Source organism: Neomonachus schauinslandi, chromosome 3 (genome assembly GCF_002201575.2).
Source record: "Neomonachus schauinslandi chromosome 3, ASM220157v2, whole genome shotgun sequence".
NCBI classification, from domain to species: domain Eukaryota; kingdom Metazoa; phylum Chordata; class Mammalia; order Carnivora; family Phocidae; genus Neomonachus; species Neomonachus schauinslandi.
The window spans coordinates 72,640,635-72,659,243 of NC_058405.1; the positions used below are offsets into that span (position 1 = coordinate 72,640,635).

General features: G+C 46.5%; 1 protein-coding gene across 1 annotated transcript in view; it reads left to right on the forward strand.

Annotated features, from left to right (window-relative positions):
• The window catches only part of FLT1 (fms related receptor tyrosine kinase 1), a 220,809-nt gene that overhangs the window by 167,127 nt on the left and 35,073 nt on the right, over positions 1 to 18,609 (forward strand). Inside the window, exons 17-18 of the mRNA XM_021678191.2 lie at positions 4,426 to 4,557; positions 16,475 to 16,581. Of these exons, the coding sequence (XP_021533866.2) occupies positions 4,426 to 4,557; positions 16,475 to 16,581 (239 nt within the window). The remainder of the gene's footprint in view (positions 1 to 4,425; positions 4,558 to 16,474; positions 16,582 to 18,609) is intronic.

Consider the following 18,609-nt stretch of genomic DNA (forward strand, 5'->3'; position numbering starts at 1 on the left):
AGTAATCAGAGAAACATAGGTTAAACCCACAGAGAGATGCCATCTTATGCCCATCATGTTGCCGTCAATTGCGACATTTGGTAGCACCAGGTATTGGGAAGTATATGGGGGAAGGGGAGCTCTTACTCAGTGCTGGTGAAAGTATAAATCAGTATATTTTGGAAGACAATTTTGTAATCCTATTCATAGAGTTGAAATCGGTGTACCACATAACCCAGCACAAGGAGATGTTTGCATAACCATGTGTACATAAGTGTGTCAGATGTGCATTGCAGCCTTCTTTGTAACAGTAAAAGAGTGAAAACTATCTTATAGAAGTAGATTTTTTTATACAGTGAGTTTTTTTTAACATGAGTTAAGAATGAACTCCATCTACATGTATCAGCAAGAATAAATATTAAAACATCACTGAATAGGAACAGTTGAAAAAAGGTATATACTGTATGGCACCATTTATTTAGAATGTTTAAAGCCACAAAACAGTATTATATAGTCTATAGAGGTACATAGCAGTGTGGAAAAAGCACAAAAACATGCATGAGAATGAGACACACCAACTTCAGGATAGTGATACCTCTGGGGAGAGGAGAAGGAAGGGGATAAAGTATCTACACATTTTATTCATATAAAAGAGAAAGGGGGGAATAGAGCAAATATGGCCAAATGCTGACATCTGATTATCTTCATGGTGGGTACATGGGTCCTATTTTTCTTGCACTTTTAAATGTTTGCAATGAATCACAATGAAAAAGTTAAACTAAGAAGAGAGCCCTTTGTAGAAGATGAGCTCCTCAGTAGAACAGCATCTGTATCATAGGGGGCCGGGTCATGTGAAGTGAGTAGCAACAAGCTAAGGCATTAAAAAGAAACGAGAGCACACAACTACGAATAAGTATGGGCAGATCTGAGGGCTGGGAGGGGGGGCGGATAATAAAGGTAGTAACTGGCCTATGTCTGAGAGAAGGGAAATAGTGAGAGCAGACAATGAGCAAGTGCCCGATGAGGACTCTGAGTGTCCTCCTGGTGGTGACACATCAACCTCTGAGCGCTGGTCAGAGTGTAGTGTGACGGCAAGTCTGGAAGAAGAGTGTTGCTGCTTGGCTTGGGACACCCTCTCACCCCGTCTCCTCCTCCATGTGACGGAAAGAGGAAACAGTCAGGTGATGTTAGCTCACGGCATCCTTGGCATGATCTGCTCACCTTCACAACTACAGCCCCATCTCCTTGGGTGAAATCCAAGGCCTTGGGCTTCATTTGTTCATTGTGTCAGCCTTAAACCAGGATTTGAGTGATAGAAAGTTGGTTGAGGGTCAGGTCTACTGCAATGAAGATGATGGTGAGTAGCAGGATAGCCGCTACTATGAACGTTCATTGCCCTTGACCCCCCAATCTCTAGCCATGCTTTTACTTTCTGCGTTTGACACGTATGCCATATCGTGTGCTTTCCAGAGCTTTCATTGAAATTATCTCAGTTGATCCTCATAGCAATCCCATAAAATAGGCAAAGCGGGTACTATTCTCATTTTACAAATGGGGAAACAGACCCAAAGACATTAAATGATTTAGCCAAGGTTACAGGGGAGAGTCTCATGTTTCACCCTGTTACCTGGACTTAGAATATCAGAATCACCCTGCATTTGTCTCTGTCCATTCCTGCATCAGTAAGGCAGCAATTCCTATAGGTTGTTTCTACAAAGTGTCCATATGCCTTTCCTCCTCTCTACTTCCTTTCCCACCATCCAGATTTGGATCCTCAGCATTCCTTGCCTGAATTACAGCTGGTGAGCTGGACTTCCAGATGCCACTTCTCCCTCGTTCCAGTCTACCCTGCATTCTCATGCTAGACTACACTTCCTTAAACATTGCTTTCATTATGTCACTTCCCTGCTCAAAAATTTTTGTGAGCCCCTCTTTCCTTCTACACTGAATGGAAACTCCTTGGCCAGGATTTCAAACCTCTCCTTAATCTGAACTCACCTTTTCTAGTCAACCACTCAAAACGGGTGCTTTGAAAATAAAAATGGCTAACAAATCCATCCATCAAATCAGCAAAGGTTTGTGTTTTGTATTTTTTAGATGATCCTGCTCAGTACTGACAAGAGTCATAAAACAGACTTTTAGCCTTGCTGGTAGACATGTTCATGCATATAATCTTTTTGGAAGGCAGTGTGGTTGTAAGAATCAAGAGCTTTTGACTTAATAAATCTGCTTCTGGCAATCTATCCTAAGGAAGTAATCTGAAATACAGAAAAACCCTTATGTCTAAAGATGTTCATTATACTGTTATTTATAGTTATGAGCAATTAGATATAATCCTCCAGTGGCTTTCTTCGGTGCTTAGAATAAAACCCTAAATCCTTACCGTGGCCTGTGGTCATACGTGACTGAACCCAGCCAACTTTCCTCTCTCCTGCTTGCTAACTAAAGTCTATAGTGGTCTTTTCACTGTCCCTTAAACAAGCTCATTCCTGCCCCAGGGACTTTATAGTTGCTATTTCCTATGTCTCAAATGCCCTTTTCAGATCTTCAAACAGTTCATTCTTCCCCATCTTTCAGATCTCTGCTCAGATGTCACCTCTTCAAAAAGCCTTCTCTAAGCACCCTCCGTGATCTAAGCACCCTCCATGTTCCCCTTAATCTGGTTTAGTTTCTTCTCAGACTTTGTTCCTTGAAATTACTTACTTGTAATTCTCCAAAACTAGAATTTAAGCCCTCTGTAGGCAAGGATTCATTTGTCTTGCTTACTATCATATCACCACATCTAGAATAGTGGCTAGTACATGCATGGTAGGAGCTCAAAAATTTCATATGAATGAACAAATTGTGTTAAAAGTCCACTTTAAAAAGAATAAAAGGAAAATATCTAGGAGCAAAGACTGTAGGTTTGTTTTACATTTTCTTCATGCTTTCCAGTATTTCTCAAATTTTCTTTTTTTTTTTTTTTAAGATTTTATTTATTTATTTGACAGAGAGAGAGAGACAGCTAGAGAGGGAACACAAGCAGGGGGAGTGGGAGAGGGAGAAGCAGGCTTCCCGCCGAGCAGGGAGCCCGATGCGGGGCTCGATCCCAGGACCTGGGATCATGACCTGAGCCGAAGGCAGACGCTGAACGACTGAGCCACCCAGGCGCCCCTCAAATTTTCTCTTTTGAGGGTCTTTTATAACCAGGGGGAATACAAACTATTTAAACAAAATATAGCCTGTAGTCTGGCCAGGCCCATTTTATCACTATTCCAGAACAAGCATTTGATGCACATTCATGTCAGTGGCATGGCTGTCTTCTTGCCTGCCCTTCTTCCGGCACCTCTGATAATCCTTGAAACCTCAGCTCAAGGCCCACCTCCTCCATGAGGCCTTCCTGAGGTTATTCCTATACTTATGGATCTCCATCCCACACCAGCTTTGCCTTTAACTGGGTATGCCATGCTATTCACTCATTCATGAAGCACTTTGTTTGCTGGCTTGTATGTGTGAAACAGAGAGAGAGAGAGAGAATATGTATATATGTGCGTTTGGGAGGAGTTCGTTTTCCCTCCTCAGCAGATACCGTGTCTTAGCGTTCCTCCTCCCTCCAAATCTTTAACATAGACTAATAGCAGAGTAAGTACTCAATAAATACTTGCTGGTAGTCCTTGGTGTTGAGGCTACTGGGTCTTCAAGCTGGGGCTCTGAAAATTCACGGTGCTCCTTCCATTACGGGATGCTCGCTAGTAACACTTCAGCTCGGACTGACGGAGCACTTACTGTGTGTCCTGCGCCAGCCGTTCATGCTCCTGTGCACCTGGTAGGAACTGCTTGCATTTTCAGCTTAAGGTTGAAGAAACTGAAACACAGAAAGCTTAAGTAGCTTGCCTAGAGTGACAAAGCTGGAAGGGCTAAGACCTGGACTAAAACACAGCCCCAGCTCTTCACCTCTCCGACCAGTGAAGCAGGACTTCCTTTGGCCCCGGGGCCAGAGATGTGTTTCAGTCCAGCTGTGTGCTCTTGGTCAAGTTACTTAACCTCACCGGATCTGTTTCCACGTCTGTAAAACGGGAGACCGTGAGACCTTGCGGGGCGGTTGTCAACGTCGAGATGGGAAGTGTGTCGTGTAGTGCTCGCACACAGCAGGCGCCAATCAACGGTAAGTGTTCTTATTGGGCATGCTGCCGCCTTGACATTTGCTGCTGAAAGCTGGGTACGGCAGCCCCATCTCATTGCCCGCCACGCAGCGAACGGCCTGGGTCCCATCCGCATCTCCAGAGCTGGGCTCCGAGCTCTGCGGTGCGGACCGAGAGAAAACAAATGAGCAGCCCAGCCCAAGGTTACCTAGAGCTCGGATTTCCTCGTCTGAACGCATAATTATAGGAAGAGGGTTGGATTACAGAAGCAGCTGTTTCTGTGTGTCACCCAGGCCCACTAATGTAAACATCTCTCACCCCGCAGGAATTATTTTAGGACCAGGAAGCAGCACGCTGTTTATTGAAAGAGTCACAGAAGAGGATGAAGGTGTCTATCACTGCAAAGCCACCAACCAGAAGGGGTCCGTGGAAAGTTCGGCGTACCTCACTGTTCAAGGTAAACAGCTGCGCCAGAAAGCAACAAGAAACAGATCAGACGTCTATTTCCCTGTTTAACTTTCCACCTCCCGGTCTCCCGCTGCCTCCAGCCTGTTCCTTTCTCTGACCTCCTTGCCCCTCCCCCCTGGGGCTCTGGGTGTGGGAGGGCGCGTGGGCGGGGGTTGGGGGGGGGGGTGGCCCTGGCGAGGCCCAAGGGGAAGACGCTGGTGGGCCACACACCCCCCTGCCCCGGAGCCACCATCTGAACCCCGTCTCTGCAGGGAAGTAGTTCCTGGAAGAGGGGTACGCCACTGACCCGCAGAGAGTGACCGCAGTGGCCCCGCTTGTGACAAAGAAATCCAAGAAGGCAGAGGGGTGTAGAGAGAGGGAAACACCCACACGGTGGAAACTCGTTCGTTCTTTTTCCTTTTCCAGTTCCCACGAGTTAGACACATGCCGCTCTCCTGAATGTTTTCACAAGCTAGGCTTTTGGGGGGTTTTTTGTTTTTGTTTTTGTTTTAACACGGAGCAGTCTGCAAAATATTATCCGGGAGAAGCCACACATAAAAAAACAGACCACATTTGAGAAAACTATTCCAAGTGCTTCCTCTTTATAGACCTCAGACAGTTTGTTGAGCAGCAAAATCCAAAGCGGTCTAATCCAAGCCAGGACTGTGGCCATGTGGCTCCCATTTGGGAAGTAGCTCAGACCTCAATTTCAGTCCTCTGATGCCAGGAATCATCCAAAACATAACATTTACAGTATCATAAAATATCACATTGGCACCTCTTGTGATGTAAATATCTATGGCATTTTGAGGTCTTACATGAAAAGACGCAATTTGTTCGGTAGCCTGTTTCCAGGGGCTCCCCAGACAACAGGAGGCGCAAGTGTTGCTGGCGGGGCAATGGCTTATACATCAGGTCTTCCGCTCTGGAAACTTGCACTGCTCAGAGTCTAACTCTGGGAATCCAGACTCCTTTAAAACAGAGCATCATCCCCATTCTTTGCCGAGGAGATGATTTTAGAGAGCCTCCTGAAAAATCTAGAAACTATGCTTCCACAGATGTATACTTTCGGAAAAAGTTGAGGGTAGCATTCCCCCAATACTTATAGTGATGATCCTGTTTCTCTCCCAAATAGTCCTCATCTCCAAGGATTCTTTCAACTGGTCTGCTTACGCACGGACAAAACAATTAGCCATGGAGAAAATTACGTGCACGTCTCTCTTTAACACCTCTTTCTTCAAAGGATGGTTCGTTTACCTTTTTTTTTTTTTAAAGATTTTATTTATTTATTTGAGACACAGAGAATGAGATACAGAGAGCATGAGGGAGGAGGGTCAGAGGGAGAAGCAGACTCCCTGCCGAGCAGGGAGCCCGATGCGGGACTCGATCCCGGGACTCCAGGATCATGACCTGAGCCGAAGGCAGTCGCTTAACCAACTGAGCCACCCAGGCGCCCGGTTCGTTTACCTTTTAACAAGGACTCCAGATGTGGCCCTCAGGGAGTCACTCCATCAGGCCAGGGAGGGCTGCAGATCTGAGAAAGGGGCAAGGAGGTCCCAGATGCTCAGTCCAGAAGGCATTTTCCCCCATGTCCTGACAACAACCCCAAAAGACGCACAGAGCAGTTAGGAAGCCCCATACAGGAATGAGAGGACTGATCTAAACCCGACAGCCAGGTAATGGCAAACGTAAATGAGAGCTGGGCTCTTCAGACCCACTCCAGCTTCCCATACCTGCCTTCCTTGTGGTTCATCCCCACCATCCCCACTCTTCTCTATCAGGGAATATGCAGCCGTGTCTGACCCAGTGGCTAGGCAGCTGATGGCTTGGGAGAAGCCCTTGCCTGAAGCAGAGATATTTCTGCAAGTTTGCAGCTCTCCACAAAGACTTTATTTCCTTTCCCTTCACCTTTTCTGCCAGGCTGATCTGGGGTTCCCAGAAGCCATCTTGCTTCACGACATCTGTGAGTTGCTTCTGTCTGCAGTCAGGACCACCACCCTTCTATTTGCCACAAGTCTACCCCCTGGGAATAGTCTCTCCTGCTGTGATGTGTTTGCTGTCCACGGGCAGAGCAGCGGCACTGGGGAGACTCCCAGGCTGGACTGGAGCCAACACGCTGGCCATCAGAGAGCCTGACTCACCGCTAACCCTCCTTTGTCCCTACGGTCAATTTAGCAGTGTCCTCCAGGATGAACAGCTGACTCAGATGCTCATTCTCTTCCCTGCCCTCCCACACCATGGTTCTTGGATCTTTAGTCTGTACTTATTTTATCCTGCTTTTTATTATTATTTGGGGATTGATATCCCTCTCTTCCTGACTGAATTGTAAACGTTTTGAGACAGAACTGGGTCTGACCTATCTTTGTATCCCTTAGCTGTGCCCCGCACTTAGCAGGAGACTGTTTATTTAGTACCTTTCCGTGCAGACACTGCTAGACACCTGGTATACCTAATCCCATGAACTTAAGAATCCAAAGAAGTAACTAGTATTATCTTTAGTCTACAGATGGGAAAACAGACACTCCAGAAAGGTTAAATTATTTGCCCAAAGTCATACAACGAAGTCAGCAGGAAGGCTGGCTGCAGTCCATGTCCTGTAACCTGTGGAGGGTCCACCCTTCCTCCATTCGTCCCAATCCCTGAGGGGCCGTAGGAACTTGTCCTTGAGGCCTTAGCATAAAATTCGGGTTCTTAGACTTTTTCAGTTATCCTGTTATTTGGTTTTCTCTCTACCTGGTTCTAATTTCCTACAGTGATTCCTTTTCCCACTAAGTGCTTTTCTGAAGTCAGACAGCATTAAGAATATGGCTGCCACTGATCCTTTCTACACGTTTCCATCAGCCTGTGTCATTTGCTTCTGAGAAAAGGGGAGACCATTCTCACTTGAGTTGCCATGTCGGCTGCCTCTACAGACGTCCTAACCCTGTCATCTCCTGACATCATCTCTCAGCCTTCCAAAGAGCCCGCCTACTTCTCTCTCCTTCCATCGTCTTCCAATTCTAGAGTACTCTTTTTAAATGACTAATCTTAAGACATGTTACTTCCCTGCTTCGAATTTGCAGTGGTTCTGGATAGGCTCTCATCCTCATCCAGGCACACAAGGTCCTCCCTGGGCTCCTTCTGCAGGCTTGTGGCTTACCCCTCCCTTCACCCCTGAGCTCCCCAGCTGTGTGACTGCTCCTCCTCATCCTCTGCCTGTACACAGTGCCTTCCTTTGGTCTCCACAGCCTTCCCTCCTCCCATCTCCTTCTCCCCCAGACAACCCTATTTATCCTGACAACTCACCTTGACTTGCTTCGGGTGTAGAGGAAAGGACCTCCTGCCTTACCATCACTTTCGCCTCTGTGCTCCCAGAGTACTTGCCGTGAACCTTTAACGCGAACCTTTAACGCAACGCTTACCACAGCTTACTCTTCACTCCTCTTTCCCTGAGCATTCGATAAATGTGTTTGCTGGATTGATCTACTTAGAAAACCACCACTGAATGTCTGAAAAAAGACACACGTCAATAGATTGTTTAGGGCAAGAGAGATAAGCCAAATTCAATTAGTTATTAACTCAACAATTTAGTTATGTGCCCAGGACTGTGCAGCACGTGGAAGTATAACCATGATCCCTCACCTCAGTGTGCTTTCAAAACCTGGTTGGAAGCAGATTAAGGTGCACAGGAAACAATTAGAACCAGACCAATAAGAATTTTGAGCTTCTAAGGGCACCTGGGTGGCTCAGTCAGTTAAGCATCCAACTCTTGGTTTCAGCTCAGGTCCTGATCTCATGGCTCATGGGATTGAGCCCTGTGTTAGGCTCCATGCTCAGCAGGAGTCTGCTTGGATATTCTCTGCCTCTGCCCCTTCCCCCCCCTTTCTACTAAATAAACAAATCTTAAAAAAGAGGAATTTTGAGCTCCTCCTAAGGATAAAATAGAAACACTAGCTTGTATCAAGCAGACCACACAGTGCTGCTAATAAGAGCTCAGGGGGTTCAGAGAGACAAGAAAGGCCATGGGGAGTGAACCAAGGTCTAAAGGAAGCCTCAGAGGTTGTTGGGTTGGCAAGGCAAATGGGGCAGTGAGCTATGAGACAACTGTGAGCCTTCTACGTTGATATCTCCCTTGGCAACAACAAAGTTGAGGTATTTTAAATATTTCCTCTTGTCTAGCTCACTGGGTTTTCTGAGGAACTGGTACTTTTGATTCATGACCTCTTTTCCCTCGGGTGGCATGAGTCTCCAATGGCACCTGGGGAAATGATAGAGCTTTGCAAGGTGGCTGTGGGCACTTCATGCACATGGCTCTTTGTTTTTACTCATTATTGTCCTCAACTGCCATGCTTTTTGAGTTCTTGTGTCTGCTTTTTACAGTTGCTCTGCCTTCTTCCTGGCTCTCTTTTGTAATTTTTTTCTCCCCCTGCTCTCGCAGTGACAGCTGAACCCGACCTCTCTGCTTTCTGGGGTTGGCTGAGAAAACAGATTCCCTGATCTGCAATCATCAAACCACCTGAAATACTGTACCCATTTACAAATAAATGGAGCCATATCCGAATAGGGTAATGATAAAGTAGCGCAAGGAAATGAGGATGTTTAGTCTAAAAACTAAGCAGTGATATTATTGTTTTCCTCAAATATTTGAGAAGCATCAGACTGAGGAGATGTTTCACTCCTCTGACACACCAGAAAATATAGCCAGAACCAAGGAAGGGAGATGGTGGCGAAATTTCAAGGAGGCAGGTTTCAGCTCCATATATAGTTTGGGATAAGGAGATTTTTTTTAAGTGGATATTATGTGGATCTTTTTAGTTAGATGCACCATCTCGGATGGATGTACTTGAGGCTCACTGAATAAAAACTGGATCCTTAGATGCTCTTCCAAACTGTTCAGCGCAGGACCTGGTTAATAATTTTATCACTGAAATTAGATCCTTGCTCTCTCTCTCTGGTGGCTCTCACTCTGGTGGCCGGGAAACGTCCCCTAGCTTTCGACTTCATTTCCCAATATATGCATATAGACCCTTCACACTGACCTATCTTGTCAGGTTGAGTTTAGGAAATGAAACCAAGCAAATGAGTTGTGTCTGTGGCTATGTTTAACAGATTTAAAGAGGTTCATGAATTAGCCAGGAAGGAAACTGTCTGCTCCTTTTATTTCCCTTGAAAAAGGATTCTTATGCTCATAGATAAAACAATGTGTTATTTTTGTATCTGAAAAGGATGAGTGGACTGTGGAGTCAGAGTGGCTTCTTTAAATAATCACAGGTCTTGTTTGGTTTGGACTGCACAGGATCACACGTGGAACTCTCAGAGAGGAAGTTCTAACGTTAAAAACAACAACACAAAACCGTTCCTAACCAAAATAATTTCTGAAATTGACATAGTGCTCAATAGCCCATGCAACTCAATGGGACGGTTTCAAGGAAAGCATGGCACATTCTCATCCAAGGACTTGAGATAAAACATACTTTATTATTGCAAGAAAGAACCACAATGTATATGTAAATACATTCTTCTAACAGATTTAGGCTTTGCTATTGGAATACTACTTTAATAGCATTTATAATTACACAAGAGAAAATACCACGTTAAACATTCTTTTGAGGATGACTGATGGATATGAAAATCATGGAATGCACAGGACTGCCTTAGGGTCCCACAGTCTAAATGCTTGGAGTGGCAGATGGCAGTAGAGGTGAGATTGGCAAAATTATGCCATGATAATTGCACATTAACACATTTCGGGAAAGGACCCACAGAGCGGGAAACATACACTGTGTTCCTTAATCATTTCTGAGAGTAAGAAATAGGAAAAGCCCAAAACTGTCTTGGATATGCAGCCACTCCCTTTTATCCCCCTTGGCCAGGCCAGCTTTTGGGTTTCACTTCTTTCTGATGCTCCTTCCAGCCTGGAGGACCCTCCACGTTAGCTCCTCTCTTCCTGAATCCTGCCCCAAATTCACTCCTCTGGCTCTCCTGGCACTAGGAAGGATGTGATAAACTAATTCACATGAAGATGTTGCTGATTGATGTCACTCCTCTCCTGGGTGTTGGCAACTCAGAAGGGTTCCCAAGGAGAGACCAGCGCTTGCAATGGAAAGATGAACTCGCTACTCACTAATTTCACGCAGAAGGGCTGGGGGACGGGATATGCATGCCTTTGTACTTAAAATCTAAACAATGACATAAAGCTGGCCTTGATCAAGAATTCAAAAAATGGTGATGGAATTCAGTTCTAATAGCTTATGCTCACTCAACATGCATTAGTCTATTCAACTTCTGTGACAACCCAATGGGGATTTTTTTCTACTTGCGAGTGAGAATCTGAAGTACAGAAAGATTTAGGACTTTGTTCAGGGTAACAAAGCTAGGAGTGGCAGAGCTGAGAACCGGATCCGTGTTGAACCATTCTGCTCTACTTCCTCTCAGCTCTAAGGTAGCAGGGGACCCCCTCTGAAGCCAGGTGCGTCACTGCTCCTGAGCTGTGTACCCTTGGGCCAATTACTTACCTTCTTGGTGCTTCATCTGCGAAATAGATGTTAATAATGGTATGCCAAACTTACAGGGTTGTAAGGATTAACACATTCAAACCCGTGTCTGGCATATAATAGAAACTTTTTAACCATTAGCTAACATTATTGTTTGTTAATGTGATAAACCATATTAACTTCCCCAAAACTTTCTGTATTTTAGTTTTCCTACACTTAACCAGGGAGTCACCCAAACGGGGTTCCAAACCACAAAGTTCCTCTTTGACCTAAGGATTTAGGTAAAAGGATTTAGCTTTACTAGCTTTAATAAAAATGTGTTCTAGAACTGATGGCCCATAATAGCAGTTTTAAATATCTTTTTTTTTTAAAGCTCTCTTTTTTTAAGATTTTATTTATTTATTTGACAGAGAGCGAGACAGCCAGAGAGGGAGCACAAGCAGGGGGAGTGGGAGAGGGAGAAGCAGGCATCCTGCTGAGCAAGGAGCCTGATGCGGGGCTCGATCCCAGGACCCTGGGACCATGACCTGAGCTGAAGGCAGACGCTTAACGACTGAGCCACCCAGGCGCCCCCGCTATTTTAAATATCTTTACCTAAAATTATTCTTGAAAACTTACTTCTAATTTAATCTGAATACAGTAGTTCTCTGTTCTTAAGAGGGGTTCCAAACTGGTGTACAAAGATTCCCAAAGAGCTTCATAAATAGTAGGAGAGCCAATTTTAATATTCCAATAAGTCTTAGAGAAATTATGTAATAAGGTTAACTGGATTGTTGGTTATTGGATTTTATATAAAACGAAGTAGCACTTCTTGACTGGCTCATGTGGAAGATCAGGTCTAAGTGTATCTGATTGATTTTATTTTCATCTATATATAAATATTGAGACTTCCACTGGGCCAATGCTGGAGATGCCAAATGAACATGAAACACACCCATCTCTTGATGTCTTAAGAATTTAATGGGCAATAAACCCAAATGAACAGTTACCTCAAATTAAAATAATGATAGAACCAGAGAACAACACCTAAGCCATCCTGGCAGGTATGAGGCAAATGTCTCAGGGCAAGTAGTGACCCATTTGTCTGTAGAAAACGATCGGTATTTGGCCAAAGTCTGAGTAGTTTTAGAAAGAAGAGACAAATTGTGATATATATGCACTAGGTTTGGATGGAAACCAAATTATCTTGTACTTGAAGTCCAAAAACTAAGAAGGATTTAAAAAAAAAAGAAAAAAAAAGGAAAGGCAGTTCTGGGGTTGGGGGAAACCTTGAAAAGAATGGCTCCCACTAGGTTCACACATTTCTCCTGTGAGCTAGGGTGCTCTTGTTACCTGCACATGTGGAGGATGAGGCCGCTGGGGCACGGGGTCCTCGGTCTAAGACATAGCTGCTTGCTTCCTCCCCTTTCCTGGTGACACTTGGGCTCATCTCAAGTCAAGGCAGGTCCCAGAGCAAGAGGCCCTGGTCTTGTGCTTGGGGAGCTTTCCTAACCTCCTGGGAAGCACCACCGGTTCTCCTGCGAGAGCTGAGTTTCCTGGCCCTGCGTGTCAGGGTTGGGGGGTGCGGCCGCAACCCAGAGTCCAGCCCTGGGCAGAGGGAGCGGCCGTCACCATCACAAAGGCTCAGGGCAGGGTAGCCAGCCACTGCGGTTACACAGACTCTAGACTAGGCACGTCCCCCGTCAAGACTCAGTGCCTCCCCTGGGGGGGCATCCGCACTTCCTGTCACAGGAGGGGTGGTCTGGAGCCTCAGAGGGTAACTGACAGGGAGGACTCTGTGCAGCAGGGTTAACGGTCTGGAATAAAAAGTACAGTCACCCTAACTCTTCAGAGGAGCCACAGTCTGGTCACTCTCCCATATAAAAATAACCTCGTAGCGTGCCCTGATGCAGGCTTGCACACACGGCCTATGAGCGCAACGGTCCGAGCCCCAGGGCCCACTCCTAGTTAGTGTCAACCCCACCCACGTTTCCTCTCGCCTCCTTTCCCCCTGCCATGTGCAGCTGGGCCATTTCATGGACTGAGCTCATCAGCTGTCACCAGCCTGTTGAAGCTGGGTCTAGTCAGACCAGTGTGGGGATGTTTGACCTCTGAGAAAACATCCAAGAGCTGCATAGGAAGAGATGTTGCTGACTTAAGTCGGTCTCCTCAACATAAGACTATCCTAATGGTTACTTTCCAAATAAAGCAAGTGAGACAGAAAGAGCACAGATACTGCATGATACCCTGTTAAATTCCCATTCTAGTTTTCAGTAAGCAGGGATAGAACACTAGAAAGATCTTTCGCCTGTAATAAATGTTCATCTTGAAGATGTTTCTTAATGAGTTCTTTAAATGTGTAAGTGCACACAAACACATTTGGTCCCACTGAAAGGAATTTTGCCTGAGTAAGGGCTGTGGAATTACTTTGGGGGTCAACTTCCTGCCCCGTGGAATGCAGTGGGAAAGTTCCCACAATGGGAGGGGGCCTCTCCCAGGGCATTCCAGGCAGGAGGCCTCTGCAGAGGTTTGATGCAGACAGTGCCATGTCTCAAGATGCTGTCAGCATCCCCAACAGCCCAAGGCCACTATGGCCCGAGCAGGTCCCAGTAAGATTCCACAAAACTTATTTGCAGCATAAGCGGAGAAGAGTGTGAGTGTGAGTGTGTGTGTGTGTGTGTGTGTGTGTGTGTGTGAATACAGCAGGGCAGCATTAGACCTTTCACATGGGAGAGGAAAGCCAAACTCATATTAACTTGAGCTTACAATATTCCCATCAAGAGGATGCATACAGAGAGAAAAACTTATCATACTTCGAAACTTTAACAAAGCTGTTCTCATTCTCATGAGGTTCAGGGAAACGGCCACAAGCTAACAATGAAGCAAATGAAGCCAAATTCATTCATTCATTCACTCACCCACTATATTCAGGATGCCTACTCAGTGCTGGGCACTCTTCTAAACACCAGAGACAGAGCGGTGAACAGGAGAACCACGATCCTACATTCTGCTGCTTTGGATAGGAACTTTGAACCTATTCACCTGTTCAGATGTGAATGCCAGACTGTGAACTCCAGACCATACCTTTCATCTACCACCATATACCAGCATCTAGAACAGAGCCTGCAACATAGGTGGTGTTCCATGTGTTTATTGGATTAATGCCCATGAACAGGAATTTGACCCTGAACCCTTTGAAAGCTTCATGAAGCTCTTTGGCGACAAAGCCAATCATAATTTACCCACTCACTCACCCAGTCCGAGGAGCGGGGACGGGAATGTGGCCACAGCCCCTGGCAGCTTACATTCTGGTAGAGAAACAGTGAGGACCAAAGCATGGAGGTGCAAGAGGGCTGGTCAATTTAAGAAACTACAAGTATTTTGATGTGATTGGAGCAAGTGGGAGGATGGCAGGAGATGAAGCTGAAGAGACAGCAAGGTTGGGCACAAAGGATCCAAAGATTTGGATTTTTATCCTGACAGCCATGGGGGCAGAGGTGGGCAGTGATGGCATTTAGACGGAAGCAAAGTCACGCTGGCTCAGCGAGGAGGAGATCTGGGGGGAGTCAAGGCGGGTCAAGAAGCTGGTGCCGTGGTCCAGGTGACAGGGCCTCGAGGTAGGCAGTGAGAGCCTGGCAGCACAGGAGGGGACAATCTCCTGAGCCTTGGGAGGAGAAGGGGCGGGACTTTGTGTTGGAGTGGTTGGGGGAGAAAATGTGCATTTCCCCTCTAGATGGAAAGATCCACTGCAGCAGGGACCGTGGGCTGCAGGAAGCACATGGATAGAGGGAAGAAGGAAGCGGCTCGGCTTTCTAACTTGTGCATTTGCTGTTCTTCAGAGAAACTTCACTGGCTCCCACCGCCCGCAGGCAGCATGGAGTTTAAACCCTTCACACAGATGCTCGAACTCTCTGCAGTCGGGTCCCGGCCTGCCCGTATATTGCCATGTGCGCCCCATCATTTCCCAGCTCTGGGTCCTCACTCCTGCTGTCCCCTCTGTCTCTGTGCCCTCCCCGCCTCATCTCTGTAGGCCACCATCCATTTCAAATGTCGCCTCTTCCAAAAAGCGTTAGATTCCCTCAACCCTCATTTCTTTGTATTTGCCTTACGTCTCAGTTAGGTTGGCAGTGAGCCCCCGGAGCGTGACAACTTTCTCTTGCTCATCTTCCCATCTCCTCCAGACTGACTGTCACCTGCAGTAGGAGTCTGTACCTTCTTGTTGAATTGAAACAAAGAGCCCACGAGATGTAGCACTTTGTCTAGGAAATGGGGATATTATTGCTACCTACTTCATGGGGCGGTTCTGAGGGCTTGGCACATGATAAGTGCTCAATGATACCATTCCTATCATTCTTCTTTAAAAAAGATTTTATTTATTTATTTGCGAGAGACAGGGCATGAGCAGGGGGGAGGAGGCAGAGGGAGAGGGAGAAGCAGGCTCCCTGCTGAGCAGGGAGCCCAACTCAGGGCTCGATCCCAGGACCCTAGGATCATGACCTGAGCCGAAGGCAGATGCTTAACTGACTGAGCCACCCAGGCGCCCCCACATCATTATTTCTAAAGAGAGTAAGTTCCATTTGTTCTTCCCTAACTTAATAGGGAGCCTCTGTCTCCCTGTAATGAGGTTAAAGGATGAGGCACTACTTTAGAATTCTCCAGAAACTGTCCCCTGGAGTCTGTAAGTAGGGAACCACTGTCCTAGCCCACTGGGTCATTCCTTTCCAAATCCCAAAGATCTTCCTCTCTGGAGGCTTCTCCCGAACACTTTGGGTCGTTTCTTTTTGGTGGTGGAGAAACTGCTCAGCTTTTGATCTGTGTGTGATTCCGGGAAATGAGGCGATTGGGAAGGACCCCCTTGGCATCCCAGCCCCCCTGCAGGGTCAGCTGCTGCTGCGAAGGTCAGAAACGGAGCCAGAAGTGGGGAGCAGGAGGTGGGCAGTTTGGCCCGACTGTTCCAAAAGCAGCGAGCAGGCACCTCTAACAGTCCTTGAGTTTTATTTTTATTTTTAAAATCAAAGTAGAGGAATTTTGTGAGTCCCAGGGGAGCGCTTTTATGTCATTTTTGTTACTTTTTTTCTTTTTCTTTAGAATTTCCTCTAAAACCCTTTAGGGAGATTTCACGTATTCCAGATTTAGCACTTTAATGGGCTTTTGTTCCGGTTTTAATTTTTTCCTTTTTAAAAATTTCTCCTCTGATTTTTAATTAGCTATTTCTGGGATTACAGAGTTTGCAAACTCAACCGCAGAATTTCTGGAAAGTCTTTTCATTTCTGCGTGAGTTTATGATGATAACATCATGCACCCTGCCGGACTCAGAAGGTAAGAGAGGACCTGTCCCAGACTAACTCTTGCACCAGCAGATTGCGTTCGCCATGATGAACCATGTAGGGGCATCAGACCCATTTTCTAGAATCACAAAGACTCTAAGTTGGACGGTGCCTTTTGAGGATCAGCCTGATGGTTTTCTCTCTCCAGGAACCTCGGACAAGTCTAACCTGGAGCTCATCACTCTGACATGCACCTGTGTGGCTGCAACCCTCTTCTGGCTCCTGTTAACGCTCTTTATCCGAAAACTGAAAAGGGTAAGAACACTTCAGATGAAGTTCTACGTTCCTTTTTACATAATGTTCTAAAATGCTTCTCACGGCCAGAGCAGGCACGGAGCCAATGTTAGACTCTAATCCCCTTCCCCCCTGGCTTCTGTCTCGGACCTGGGGAGCACCAAACATAGATCATTAAAATGCCTCTCAACCGTTAACGGGAGTGTTCACACCCTAAGCTAGAGCAACGAACAGAGGACTATTTCCCAGAAACAGAAGGGATGTTTTTGACATAAAGATATGTCATAAAATCTTTAAATTCAGCATAAGGCCTGCAAAGTCTTTCTTATTCTCTGCCAAGAAATGAAAAGGAAAATGCAAAATAGAGACCCCCTCTGACTTACGTCTCATAACATTATGGGAGTGCACACAGCACACGGCGGTTCCGTGCCCTCTGAGCCCCACCACACAACTATGTTCTTTGCTGCGAGGTTCAGCCTGAGCACAGGACGTCAGATCTCTATCATCAGGCCTGCAGCCCCACTTGCTTCTCTGCAGTCCGGGGGAGAAGAGCCGACAAGCGTTCATCCATTCATTCATGCCTCCAACATTTACCGTGCACCTGCTCCACGAGGAGCATCAGGCCCGGTGTCAGGCCCTTGGGTGGCAGTGGAGAGGACACGCGGAGTGTGCGGTCTGGAGAGGAGCCTGGCTTTCACCAGTTACACAGACAAATGTGAACCTGCCGCGCTAGAGGCAGCTGACTGAAAGATGCCCTGTAAGGGGCGGGCAGTCGGGCCCAGAGGGAGGGAAGAGTGCTTCAGGCCGAGGGAAAGCCTGTGTGAGGCTGGGGCAGGACAGGGACGCCTTGGGAACGAGAGCCTGATGGAGGCCCATGTGGCTGCCGTGGAGGGAACAAGGTAGGAGGTGAGGCGGGAGAGGAGAGGATGCAAAGGCTGGCCACACAGGGCCTTGCAGGCTGAGGTAAGAAATTTAGTCTGTGTTCTGGAAGTAAAAGGAAGCCTGGCGTCGTGGGGGTGGGGTGTTGTTAAGCAAAAGGAGGCAATCAGTGTAAGAGAGCAGTGTCTGGAAAGAGAATTTTGGCTGCTATGAGAATGGACCAGAGGAGGCAAGGGTGCATAGAGAGGAACCTACCAGAAGACTTTCTAGTAACCCAAGTAAGAAATGATAGTAGCTCTTAGTCTAAGGGATTAGAATTCAAGACATATTTAGCGGGTAAAATCAACAGGACTTGAAAAGTGTCAAGGAGGCCTCCTCCATTTCTAGAGATTTCTTAGTCCTTGTAATCATGCCAGGTCTCATGACGAGCTCTTCATGTAGTATCCCAATTAATCCTTCCAAAAATGCAAAGAGGTAGATATATTATCATTCCCATTGTAGACAGAAAGAAAGTACGGTTCAGAGAGGTAAAATAACTTGTCCAAAGTCACAAAGCTAGTTAGAGTTGGAGCTGAGTGTTGAACCCAGGTTGTGCGACCTTAGGCTTAGTAACCAAAACCAACGAGGTGTACTTTATAGCGTCGATACGAGAGGCAAGGCTAAGCAGGAGCCTTCTGTGGTAATATGTAACATCAGGCATCAGCTGTATGGAATGATTGGTTTTGGGACGTGACAGTGAAGGCCACTGCTTTAGAAGGACACAAAGGCCACACCACCGGCATTTGAAAGGGGAGACAGAGCGCGTAGGGAAGTAGGTCTAACAAAAGCGAAGCTTGCCAAATCCGGAAGGGAGGTCCAAAGGCTACAAAGGAGGGAGGGGGAGAAAAAACTTCAGAGAAAATGAAGTTTAGAGAACGAATTCGAAGGTTGTGGCAGGAAGGAAGGCAGCAGAAAAAGGCAGCCCACTCTCCTCCTCCCCACTCCCCAGAGGAGGGAAGGACCCCACAGGAGCAGAGTGGAAATAAAGCTGGAAAGGTGCATTGGGACTAAATTGAAGATGGCCCTAGTATTTCTAAAAATCTGAAATCTTGATGTCAATTAGAAAGGATGAGAGCAAGAGATGATTCCTTCCAGAAGAGGATCCTTAGGGAATTTGAAAGGTGATTAATT